General features: G+C 47.0%; 1 protein-coding gene across 8 annotated transcripts in view; it reads right to left on the reverse strand.

Moving 5' to 3' along the window:
* LOC139229953 (meiosis inhibitor protein 1) overlaps positions 1–13,740 on the reverse strand; it is a 193,995-nt gene that overhangs the window by 28,941 nt on the left and 151,314 nt on the right. For all 8 annotated transcript variants that reach the window (XM_070861627.1, XM_070861624.1, XM_070861628.1 and 5 more), the window contains one exon: positions 3,740–3,818. In XM_070861627.1, coding sequence (XP_070717728.1) covers positions 3,740–3,818 — 79 coding nt within the window. The remainder of the gene's footprint in view (positions 1–3,739; positions 3,819–13,740) is intronic.

Raw genomic sequence — 13,740 nt, forward strand, 5'->3', positions numbered from 1 at the left:
ACGTGTGCCCAGCTAGGTAATGCCCCCTGGGAGGCCCCGCTCAGCCCGTGGCCCTGGCCCACCAGGCAATAGTCAGGTATTCACATAGACTACGCGGACCCGTTCATGGGAAAAATGTTTCTCATTGTGGTTGATGCGTACTCGAAATGGATCGAGTGCATTATTTTGAATTCGTGCACGACATCCACCAGCGTGGAGAGTCTGCACGCGGTCTTTGCGACCCATGGCTTGCCGGACATCCTTGTTAGCGATAATGGCCCATGTTTCACAAGCTACGAATTCCGGGAGTTCATGTTGGGTAATGGCATTAACCATGTCAGGATAGCACCGTTCAAGCTGACCTCCAATGGCCAGGCGGAACGTGCGGTCCAAATCGTAAAGCAAGGCATGCTCCGGATTCAAGGACCCTCCTTTCAATGCCGCCTATCGCGTCTCCTGCTGGCCTATAGGCCTGACCGCACTCGTTCATGGGGGTCCCGCCCACGGAGCTACTCATAAAATGAACACTCAAAACTTGGCTGTCCCTCATTCATCCAGTCCTGTCCGACATTGTTAAGGGCAAGCGCCAGTCCCAAAACGAGTAACATGACCGAAATTCAAGAGGGAGATGTATAGAAATTGATGACCCCGTATTTGTTCTCAATCATGCTTTGGGGCCCAAATGACTTGAGGGTACTGTAAAGACAAAGAGGGAAATAGGGTCATAGTTGTTAAACTTAACAATGGGCAGATATGCTGCAAACATCTGGATCAAGTAAAAAAAAAGGTTCAGCATGGACACTGAGGAAGATCATGAGATGGTATTCACACCACCGCCTGTGAACGAGCAACAAGAACATTCAATAGCATGTACAGTCCCGGCTGTCAGCCTGGACAGGCCAGAATCACCACAGGTGACAGACACGCATACCAAGGCTCAACAACCAGAGCCCCAACTGCGGCGCTCCACGAGAGACCGCAGACCACCCGAGAGACTTAACCTATGATCCCAACAAGATGTTGAGGGGGAGGTGATGTCATGTATGTAACCTTTATATAACAACATTGCAATATTGTATATACGTAAGAAATGCACTCCTTGACCACTTATGGGAGACACTCCTCACCTGGTCACCCAGGTATATAAAGGGAGGTCCCACGCAGGGTCATCACTTCTGGGTCCTGTGAATAAAGATTCAGGTCATGGAGTGACCTTGTCCATAGAATGTGCCTCGTGTGGATTTGTGGTATTGTGTAAGGACTTTACACCACCGAACACCTGCACAACCTGGAAGAGGTTCTAAGTCGACTAGACAGAGTGGGACTCAGGCTGAAATGCTCCAAGTGTGTTTTCCTGGCACCAGAGGTCGAATTTTTGGGGAGAAAGATTGCGGCAGACAGTATCAGACCCACGGATTCAAAAATAGAGACCATCAAGAATGCACCCAGACCACAGAATGTGACGGAGCTGCATTCGTTTCTGGGACTCCTCAACTATTTTGGTAACTTTCTACCTGGGATAAGCACTTTGCTGGAACCGTTGCACATGTTGCTACGTAAGGGTGACGACTGGGTTTGGGGTAAATCTCAAGAGACAGCCTTTGAGAAGGCCAGAAACCTACTTTGTTCTAATAAGTTACTTGTAATGTATGACCCGTGTAAACGATTAGTGCTCGCTTGTGATGCATCTTCGTACGGGGTCGGTTGTGTGTTACAGCAAACCAATGTATCGGGCAAACTTCAACCGGTTGCATACGCGTCTAGAAGTCTGTCTAAGGCTGAAAGAGCCTACAGAGAAAGAGGTTTTAGCATGTGTATATGGGGTTAAGAAAATGCACCAATACCTATTTGGACTTCGGTTTGAGCTTGAAACCGACCACAAACTGCTCATTTCGCTGTTTGCAGAAAGCAATGGTATAATCACCAATACTTCGTCCCACATCCAAAGATGGGCACTAACATTGTCCGCCTATGACAATGTTATCCGCCACAGACCAGGCACGGAGAACTGTGCTGATGCTCTCAGTCGGCTACCATTGTCCACTACCGGGGTGGAAATGGCGCAGCCCGCAGACTTGCTTCTGGTCATGGATGCGTTTGAGAGCGAGGGGTCACCTGTCACTGCTCACCAGATCAGGACCTGGACCAGCCAGGATCCTGTGCTATCACTTGTAAAAAGTTGCGGCCTCAATGGGAACTGGTCGGCTGTTCCCAGGGAAATGCAAGATGAAATTAAGCCATTTCACCGACGCAAAGATGAAATGTCCATCCAGTCAGATTGCCTCTTATGGGGTAATCGCGTGATTTTGCCAAAAAAAGGCAGGGAAACGTTTGTACGCGACCTACACAATACCCACCCAGGCATAGTCATGATGAAGGCTATAGCCAGGTCGCATGTTTGGTGGCCCGGCATTGACTCGGACTTAAGAGTCATGCTACACCAGTGCAACACGTGCTCACAATTGAGCAATGCACCAAGGGAGGCTCCATTGAGTCTGTGGTCATGGCCCTCCAAACCGTGGTCCAGGATCCACGTAGATTTTGCTGGCCCCTTTCTCGGAAAGATGTTTTTAGTTGTAGTGGACGCTTACTGTAAATGGATTGAATGCATAATCATGTCATCCAGCACATCCACTGCCACCATTGAAAGCCTCCGGGCTATGTTCGCCACTCATGGATTGCCCGACGTCCTTGTCAGTGACAATGGACCGTGTTTCATCAGCTTGGAATTCAACGAGTTTATGACCCTTAATGGCATCAAGCATGTCAGGTCTGGCCCGTTTAAGCCCGCATCCAACGGTCAAGCAGAACGTGCAGTCCAAACTATCAAGCAGAGCTTGAAATGCGTGACGGAAGGCTCCTTTCAGACCCGCTTATCTCGGATTTTGCTCAGCTACCAGATGCAACCCCACTCGCGCACTGGGGTTCCCCCTGCAGAATTGTTAATGAAGAGAGCACTCAAAACCAGGCTCTCCCTAGTCCAACCGGATCTAAACGATCATGTGGAAACCCGGCGTCATCGGCAAAACATGCACCACGATTGCGCGGCTGTATCGCATGACATTGATGTTGACGACCCTGTGTTTGTCCTTAATTACGGTCATGGTCCTAAATGGGTCGCTGGCACTGTCTTGGCCAAGGAGGGGAATCGAGTGTTTATGATCAAACTATTAAATGGACAAACATATAGAAAGCATTTGGATCAGACCAAACTGTGGTTCACCGACAACCAGGAAGAGGACATCACCATCATCGATCCACCAAGACACACCCGCAATCGACCTCGCTGTCAATCAAGAGGATGAACCCACCATTCCCAACAGTCCTGTCAGACCAGCCGCGCCGCAGTGCAGCAATGGTCCGACCAACTCACCCATGCCAGAGTTTGAACTCAGACGATCAACCAGGGAGCGTAGGGCCCCGGATCGTCTCAACTTGTAAATAATTTGTATCAAAGACTTTGGGGGGGGTGATGTTATGTATGTAAACATTGTGTAAGACTTGCCACCAGAGGGCGCAACTGTTGGAGGCCCAAGGGTCACCTGCATACCTTGTGCAAGGGAATATAAAAGGTTGTTTGCCATGCTGCTTAGGTACTCTGTAATTGTATTAAAGAGACTAAGGTCACATCAGTTTTAGCTCACAGTACTCAGTCTTGTGGAGTTCTTCCATACCTAACAGCTAGTGTTACTTAAAGGCAGCCTGCATTTAGGCTGCAAGAAGGAGTCTTTTGAGATGGAAAAAAACAGAAAGAGCCCACCTTGTGCCAGTGAGGTATTCTTCCTCAAGCTGATGCAGTGGAGGACCTTATTCAAATCCACACCGACAGTCCTGTGAACCTGTATAATTCAAACCCAACAGTATAAATTTCAATTTCAATAAATAACACAAAACTAACTGAATGTTTTCCTGGAGAAAAAATTAACAGCAACAGCAAAATAATAACCAGGGTAAGTCTCTCAAAAATCCTTTTTGTATCATTTATATCAGTATCTCCCAAGTTATTAGCATAAAATATATAATGTTTTCATTACTTTATTTAAACGGTCACAAATGGCTGTTACAGATGTTGGGATGATTCACACCATTAGCATATTCCTGTATCCATTTTCAAACTGGTAATTTGCTTGAAATTATCAGGGATAATGTTATTGCAGTGGATCACAAGTGCATACTCCCACAACTTCACTGAAATAAGACTTTATTTTAATGATCTCCTAGTGGACAATCTCATACATTTTTCATCTCATGGAAAGAGACAAATGTAGAGAGCCAATGCTTTGTCAATGAGCACATAAACAGGCTGCAAGAATTCCTCTGTTCAAATTCAGGTGCTCTGGGTTGGGGTGGGAGGTTCAGCAATTACTGAGGTACCACCTTGCCTTAAACAAACCCATTCTGGTTGACGTTGGTTAACCCAGACAGATGGGATTTCAGTTTAGTGTCTTGTGTGATAAGACAGCACCTCCAACAAAGTAGCATTAATTCAGTATTGTACTGAAGTGTCAGCCTAGAATTTGTCCTCAAATCCTGGAATGAGACTTGAACGCATAATTGCCTGACTCGGGAAATGAGACTGCTGCCACTGAGCCAAAAATGATGAGAGATTAAGGTATGGATTTTAAGGAGGAGGGTGGGTTGGGGGCTCCGAGGCAGTCGGGAAACGTGGGAGGCTGGCTGGCTGCGGGCAAGTGGACCTGCACAGAAGAGGGAGGGACGGTTCGCGTGGGGGCTGGGTCGTTAAAAGGATCTGCGAGGCGTCAGATGGTCGAGCTGGAAGAAGGGCAGATTGTGGCCGGCCACCGGAGGATCATGGCCGTCATCAGCATCATCGGTGGGACAGGGGGAGAGGCCTTGGTGGGAGAGGGGTTCTGGTCAGAGGCCTCGTGACAGAGTCTCCGATCATGGGGGTGGGGGGGGCAGGGGCTAGGTAGGGACCCTGGATCCAGGAGGTAGGTATAAAGGCACTTACCTCCTGGATCCAGCAGTCCCCGCCTTGCTGTAACTGCCGGGTTTTACAAATTGTGTAAAACCTGTCCACATGCAGTTAAAAACAAAATGGAGGTTAAAAAAGAGGCTTCCAGCCTCATTATAATATTTAAATTGACATGCCGCCTCCTGCTTCCTGTCCCACCTCCATTAAAACCGGACGTGTGCTGCTTGAAGGTGGGTTCAGGTCGGGAATTCTATTTTTATAAATTCAACTAACCCCAAGTTCAAACCCACCCCTTTTTGTAGGTTAAAATTCTCCCCTAAAAGTCAACTGAAATTGAAAAGACACATGATAAAATTAGATCGAACAATATTAAATATCATCCAGAGGAACATAGAAAGCATTGTATCATGTATTCAACTATCATTGTAACCCATGTATAAACTGACCTAAGTTGTACACCTTGAGAACACTGACCACTAGTTGGTGAACTTGTGGGAGACACTCCTAACCTGGACTTTCAGGTATAAAAGGGGAAGCTCCACCCACCTTCATCACTTTAGTGCTGGAATAAAGGTTACTGGTCACAGAGTGACCTTCTCTCAAGTATGGGCCTCATGTGCATTTGTACTGTATAGTAAGGACATATCATTGGCGACGAGAAACTGGGATTTAAACCACGCGAGCATGGCCACTAGCAGCACAGACGAGAGGTACTGTGTTGGTGATGATTGGGACGATTTTATTGAGACTACAGCAAAGTTTCGTCACTAAGGAATGGCTGGGACAGGATTCGGCCGACAAACGCAGGGCTCATCTACTGATGGTTTGTGGATACAGGATGTACTCCCTGATGAAGGACCTTCTAGCGCCAGAGAAGCCGGCGGACAAGACTTTTATAGAGCTCACTAAGTTGATCGGGGAACACTTTAAACCGACAAGCAGCATGCACATGGCGAGACACCGGTTTTACATGCACTGGTGGCGAGAAGGGCAAAGCGTTCCAGACTTCATGGCAGACCTCCGGCGACTGGCGAGCCTATGTAAGTTCCCAGATGCATGCAGAGCGGAGATGCTGCAAGACTTTTTTTTATTGAGGGCATCGGGCACGCTGGGGTTTTCAGGAAACTGATTGAGACCAAAGACTTCACCCTGGAAACGGTGGGTTTGATGGCCCAGACATTCATCTCAGGGGAGGAAGAGACCAGAATGATGTTTGACAAAAATCTTGGTTTAAATGCAGCAAATGGACAGGGAGTCAACATTGTTAACGCGGCACACAGTTCTCCAAGCAGACAAGGGCATTCGGACATGCCCGAGCATGTAGTCGAACCTAAAAGGGGAATTCAACAGAGACAATGGCTAGCTGAACGGCGATTCATGCCATCGCAAGGGACAAGGCGGCCAGTAATGGGGCCATCAATATCTGTCAATGGTGCGCTTAAGGACAGTTACAGAGACAGTCAGTCAGAGACGATCTTCTGGTAATGGACCTTTTGTTTCCAACAACGCCTCATGTTGGCGGTGTGGAGGCAAATACACAGCCAGAGTTTGCAGGTATCAGCAATATACCTGCAGAAATTGCATCGGCAGCAGTCACTTGGCGCGTATCTGCAGGAAGCCTGCAGCCAGGTTGATGTACGAGGAGGACGGGCCCGATGTAAGCCCTACGATGCCAAATGGACACTGGGGGAAATCGCTGGAAGCTGAAGTTCAGCGAGTTCATGTGCAGCACATATACAGTTCATACACCAGGACGCCACCAATAATGATGAAAGTGCTCCTCAACAGCATCCCAGTATCAATGGAGCTAGACACAGGTGCCAGCAAGTCCCTGATGAGTATCAAACAGTTCGACAAGTTGTGGGCATCCAAAGCCAGGAGGCCAAAATTATTGCCGATTGACGCACAGCTACGGACATATACAAAGGAGATCATTCTGGTGCTAGGCAGCGCCACGGTAGTCGTGACGCACAAAGATTCAGAGAACAGGCTGCCACTCTGGATTGTCCCGGGGGACGGTCCCACGCTGCTGGGAAGGAATTGGCTTGCTGTCATGAACTGGAAATGGGGCAATGTCAATGCAATTTCTTCTGAGGAGCGAATATCATGCTCACAGGTTCTGGACAAATTTGATTCACTATTTCAACCCGGCATTGGCACTTTCATGGGGACCAAGGTAGTGATTCACATAAACCCGGACGCAAGGCCAGTACACCACAAGGCCAGAGCGGTGCCATACGTGATGCGGGAAAAGATAGAAGGCGAATTGGACCGCCTGCTGAGGGAAGGCATCATCTCGCCAGTCGAATTCAGTGACTGGGCGAGCCCGATTGTGCCGGTGCTCAAGGCGGATGGGTCGGTCAGGATATGTGGCGATTACAAGGCCACCATCAATCGGGTGTCACTCCAAGACCAGTACCCACTACCGAGAGCGGAGGACCTCTTCGCGACGCTATCCGGTGGCAAACCTTTTTCAAAATTGGACCTGACCTCAGCTTACATGACCCAGGAGCTGGCGAGTTAGTCGAAGAAGCTGACCACCATCACGACACACACGGGGTTGTTGGAGCACAACAGATGTCCATTCAGGATTTGCTCGGCCGCCGCGATCTGTCAACGAAACATGGAAAGTCTCCTCAAGTCGATTCCAAGGAGGGTGATTTTTCAAGACGACATCCTCATCACGGGTTGCGATACTGAAGAACACCTCTCCAACCTGGAGGAGGTGCTACGCAGACTGGACCGGGTAGGTCTGCAACTGAATTGGCGAAGTGTGTCTTCCTAACTCCAGAGGTAGAATTCCTGGGGATGAGGGTAGCAGCAGGCAGGATCAGACCTACCGCGTCCAAACGGAAGCGATCCAGAGAGCACCCAGATCCCGTAACACGACGGAGCTGCGTTCGTTCCTGGGGCTCCTGAACTATTTTGGTAACTTTCTTCCCAAATTGAGCACGCTGTTAGAGCCGCTACACGTGCTCCTACGCATAGGTCGCGAATGGATCTGGGGGGACAGCCTGGAAAGGGCTTTTGATAGAGCACGCAATTTGTTATGCTCTAACAATCTGTTAACGCTATATGACCCATGTAAGAAACTTGTTTTAACGTGTGACGCGTCGTCCTATGGGATCGGGTGTGTGTTGCAGCATGTTAATGCCAAGGGTCAGTTACAGCCGGTAGCTTATGCCTCCAGAAGTCTGTACAAGGCAGAAAGGGGCTACATGGTGGTAGAAAAGGAAGCGCTTGCATGTATATATGCAGTAAAAAAAAATGCACCAGCACCTGCTTGGCAGGAAATTTGAGCTGGAGACAGATCACAAGCCCCTTACGTCTCTTTTGGCCGACAAGGCCATAAATGCAAATGCGTCGGCCCGCATACAGAGGTGGGCACTCACGTTAGCCGCCTATGACAATTCGGCACAGACCGGGCACTGAAAACTGCGCAGATGCACTCAGCAGGCTCCCACTAGCCAATACTGAGGGGGAAACCGAGCATGCTACTGAGATGGTCATGGCTTTGAAGCTTTCGAAGGCGAAGGCTCACCCGTGACAGCCTGTCAGATCAAAGTCTGGACTAATAGAGACCCGCTAGTGTCTTTAGTCAAGAAATGTGTCCTGAATGGGGACTGGGCAGCCACGTACGGGACATGCCCTGAGGAATTTAAACCATTTCACAGGTGCAAGGATGAACTCTCGATTCAGGCCGATTGCCTACTATGGGGATACCGAGTAGTCATGCCCTAGATGGGCACAGAGGCGTTCATCCGAGATCTCCACAAGGAGCACCTGGGCATTGATGAAGGCAATTGCCAGGTCACACGTTTGGTGGCCCAGGGAAGCCCCCATTAGTTCCCAGTCCTGGCCCGCCAAGCCATGGTCATGCATCCATGTGGACTGTGCAGGTCCCTTCATGGGAAAAATATTTTTGGTTGTAGTAGATGCCTACTCCAAATGGATCGAGTGTGACATTCTCAATTCAAGCACATCCTCTGCCACGGTAGAAAGTCTACGGGCAATGTTCGCTGTCCATGGTCTACCGGACGTCTTGGTCAGTGACAATGGCCCTTGCTTTACAAGCATTGAATTCCAGGACTTCATGGCAGGTAATGGTATCAACCATGTCAGAACGGTACCGTTCAAGCCGGCCTCAAACGGCCAGGCAGAACGAGCAGTGTAGATAATCAAACGGGGGATGCTCAGAATCCAAGCGGGTTCCCTACAAAGCCGCTTATCACTCCTCCTATTGGCCAATAGATCCCGACCACACTCGCTCACAGGGGTTCCACCCGCAGAGCTGCTAATGAAAAGGACACTCAAAACCAGGTTATCCCTCATACACCCCTCCATGAAAGAAATTGTTGAGAGCAGGTGCCGGTCACAATGTGACTACCATGACGGGAATGCGAGGGCGCGATATATTGATGTCAATGACCTGGTCTTTGTCCTCAACTACGCTGCAGGGCCCAAATGGCTCGCAGGCACTGTGATTGCCAAAGAGAGGAATAGGATTCTGGTAGTTAAACTTACCAATGGACAAATCTGCACAAACACGTGGATCAAACAAAAAGATTCAGCAACCCCATAGAAGATGCAGAGGAAGAATACGATGTAGAGTTCACTCCACCACAGGTGACCGAACACCAGAACCAAGTGGAGGAGAGCCCAGTCACTGTGGACAGTCCGGACAGGCCTGAGGCACCGCAAACAGCAGACATTCAGGCCAGCGCTCAACAACTGGAGCCCCAACTCAGGCGCTCTACAAGGGAGCGCAAACCACCAGAGAGACTTAACCTGTGATCCCAATAAGACTTTGGGGGGTGGTGATGTCATGTATTCAACTGTCATTGTAATCCTGTCTTGTATAAACTGACCTAAGTTGTACACCTTGAGAACACTGACCAGTAGGTGGTGAACTTGTGGGAGACACTCCTAACCTGGACTTTCAGGTATAAAAGGGGAAGCTCCACCCACCTTCATCACTTCAGTGCTGAAATAAAGGTTACTCAAGTATGGGCCTCGTGTGCATTTGTGCTGTATAGTAAGGACATATCACATTGTAAGCAAGTGAAAAGATTACAATCTTAAAGACTGGCAGGTAATATAAAAAGAAATATGATTTTTAAGAAGCATAAAATAATAGTTAAAGAGGGTAGGACTACTCAAGGTGAAAGGGGGAATCTAATTGTAGAGGTTTAAGTTATGGCATTAGTTTTTCACATGAAGCTGGAAGAAAGAATTAGGTATACTGGAGGATATAGAACAATTATTTGAGATAATTTTAGAAAAGGAATTGCTTCCCAAAAAATAGCAGAACTCAAGGTGGATAATTTCTGGGCCCTGATGACATGCATCCGAGGTTGCGCATCAAAGTCAGGAAGTGGTAATTGAAGCTCTGCCCACAATTTTTCCTTAAACATGCAAGATGTGGTGGGGACTGGAGCGCAACCAATGTAAGACCTTTTGCAAGAAGGGAGTGGAACATAAACTATTTAACCACAGATCAATTGGTGTAATGTTGGTAGTGTGCACATTCTTAGAATCCATAACTCAAAAAAAATTAGTGAGCATTTAGAAATGCATGATTAATCAAGTCAGCACAGCAAGACCTTTTTGAAGAAATTACTGATTCGATCAAGGAAAGACAGTAGATGTAGTAAATATGAAGAAGATGTTTCACACCTGTTAGAAAACTTTAGCAGATGGTGCAAGAATAAATATAACAGCAGGGATAGAAAGTTGTACAGGAAACACAAAGTTGGTCAGGTTGGAGAAGAGTTGGAAGTTGTCCGTGTTGGGTCCATTTTTGTTCTCGGTATATGTAGAGGATTTGAACATAAGAATTAGGAACAGGAGTAGGCCATACAGCCTCTCGAGCCTGCTCCGCCATTCAATAAGATCATGGCTGATCTGGCCGTGGACTCAGCTCCACTTACCCGCCTGCTCCCCGTAACCTTTAATTCCCTTATTGGTTAAACATCTATCTATCTGTGATTTGAATATATTCAATGAGCTAGCCTCAAGTGCTTCCTTGGGCAGAGAATTCCACAGATTCACAACCCTCTGGGAGAAGAAATTCCTTCTCAACTGTTTTAAATTGGCTCCCCCGTATTTTGAGGCTGTGCCCCCTAGTTCTAGTCTCCCCGACCAGTGGAAACAACCTCTCTGCCTCTATCTTGTCTATCCCTTTCATTATTTTAAATGTTTCTATAAGATCACCCCTCATCCTTCTGAACTCCAACGAGTAAAGACCCAGTCTACTCAATCTATCATCATAAGGTAACCCCCTCATCTCCGGAATCAGCCTAGTGAATCGTCTCTGTACCCCCTCCAAAGCCGGTACATCCTTCTTTAAGTAAGGTGACCAAAACTGCACGCAGTACTCCAGGTGCGGCCTTACCAATACCCTGTACAGTTGCAGCAGGACCTCCCTGCTTTTGTACTCCATCCCTCTCGCAATGAAGGCCAACATTCCATTCGCCTTCCTGATTACCTGTTGCACCTGCAAACTAACTTTTTGTGATTCATGCACAAGGACCCCCAGGTCCCTCTGCACCTCAGCATGTTGTAATTTCTCCCCATTCAAATAATATTCCCTTTTACTGTTTTTTTTCCCCAAGGTGGATGATCTCACACTTTCCGACATTGTATTCCATCTGCCAAACCTTAGCCCATTCGCTTAACCTATCCAAATCTCTTTGCAGCCTCTCTGTGTCCTCTACACAACCCACTTTCCCACTAATCTTTGTGTCATCTGCAAATTTTGTTACACTACACTCTGTCCCCTCTTCCAGGTCATCTATGTATATTGTAAACAGTTGTGGTCCCAGCACCGATCCCTGTGGCACACCACTAACCACCGATTTCCAACCCGAAAAGGACCCATTTATCCCGACTCTCTGCTTTCTGTTCGCCAGCCAATTCTCGATCCATGCTAATACATTTCCTCTGACTCCGCGTACCTCTATCTTCTGCAGTAACCTTTTGTGTGGCACCTTATCGAATGCCTTTTGGAAATCTAAATACACCACATCCATCGGTACACCTCTATCCACCATGCTCGTTATATCCTCAAAGAATTCCAGTAAATTAGTTAAACATGATTTCCCCTTCATGAATCCATGTTGCGTCTGCTTGATTGCACTATTCCTATCTAGATGTCCCGCTATTTCTTCCTTAATGATAGTTTCAAGCATTTTCCCCACTACATATGTTAAACTAACCAACCTAGAGTTACCTACCTTTTGTCTGCCCCCTTTCTTAAACAGATGCGTTACATTAGCTGCTTTCCAATCCGCTGGTACCTCCCCAGAGTCCAGAGAATTTTGGTAGATTATAACGAATGCATCTGCTATAACTTCCGCCATCTCTTTTAATACCCTGGGATGCATTTCATCAGGACCAGGGGACTTGTCTACCTTCAGTCCCATTAGTCTGTCCAGCACTACCTCCCTAGTGATAGTGATTGTCTCAAGGTCCTCCCTTCCCACATTCCTGTGACCAGCAATTTCTGGCATGGTTTCTGTGTCTTCCACTGTGAAGACCGAAGCAAAATAATTGTTCAAGGTCTCAGCCATTTCCACATTTCCCATTATTAAATCCCCCTTCTCATCTTCTAAGGGACCAACATTTACTTTAGTCACTCTTTTCCGTTTTATATATCTGTAAAAGCTTTTACTATCTGTTTTTGTTTTGCGCAAGTTTACCTTCGTAATCTATCTTTCCTTTCTTTATTGCTTTTTTAGTCATTCTTTGCTGATGTTTAAAATTTTCCCAATCTTCCAGTTTCCCACTTACCTTGGCCACCTTATACGCATTGGTTTTTAATTTGATACTCTCCTTTATTTCCTTGGTTATCCACGGCTGGTTATCCCTTCTCTTACCGCCCTTCTTTTTCACTGGAATATATTTTTGTTGCGCCCTATGAAAGAGCTCCTTAAAAGTCCTCCACTGTTCCTCAATTGTGCCACCGTTTAGTCTGTGTTTCCAGTCTACTTTAGCCAACTATGAGCGTACTATGCTTAACAAAGGGGACTACAGTCCCCTTTGTTTAAGCATAGTACGCTCATTTCTGACACAACTTCCTCACCCTCAATCTGTATTACAAATTCAACCATACTGTGATCACTCATTCCGAGAGGATCTTTTACTAGGAGATCGTTTATTTTTCCTGTCTCATTACACAGGACCAGATCTAAGATAGCTTGCTCCCTTGTAGGTTCTGTTACATACTGTTCGAAGAAACAATCCCGTATGCATTCTATGAATTCCTCCTCCAGGTTACCCCGTGCGATTTGAGTTGACCAATCGATATGTAGGTTAAAATCCCCCATGACTACTGCCGTTTCTTTTTCACATGCCTCCATTATTCCCTTGGTTATTGCCCACCCCACCGTGAAGTTATTATTTGGGGGCCTATAAACTACACCCACCAGTGACTTTTTCCCCTTACTATCTCTAATCTCCACCCACAATGATTCAACGTTTTTTTCATTAGAGCCAATATCGTCTCTCACAACTGCCCTTATATCATCCTTTATTAACAGAGCTATCCCATCTCCTTTCCCTTCTTGTCTATCTTTCCGAATCGTCAGATATCCCTGTATGTTTAATTCCCAGTCTTGGCCACCCTGCAACCATGTTTCTGTAATGGCCACCAAATCATAACCATTTGTAATGATTTGTGCCGTCAACTCATTTATTTTATTTCGAATGCTGCGTGCGTTTAGGTAGTGTTTTAATCCTAGTTTTTAAACCATGATTTTTAGTTTTGACCCCTCCTGCAGCCCCTTTATATTCAGTGGCCCTTTTTGTTTTTTGCCTTGGGTTTC

The sequence above is a fragment of the Pristiophorus japonicus genome, chromosome 19, assembly GCF_044704955.1.
Source record: "Pristiophorus japonicus isolate sPriJap1 chromosome 19, sPriJap1.hap1, whole genome shotgun sequence".
Lineage (NCBI taxonomy): Eukaryota > Metazoa > Chordata > Chondrichthyes > Pristiophoridae > Pristiophorus > Pristiophorus japonicus.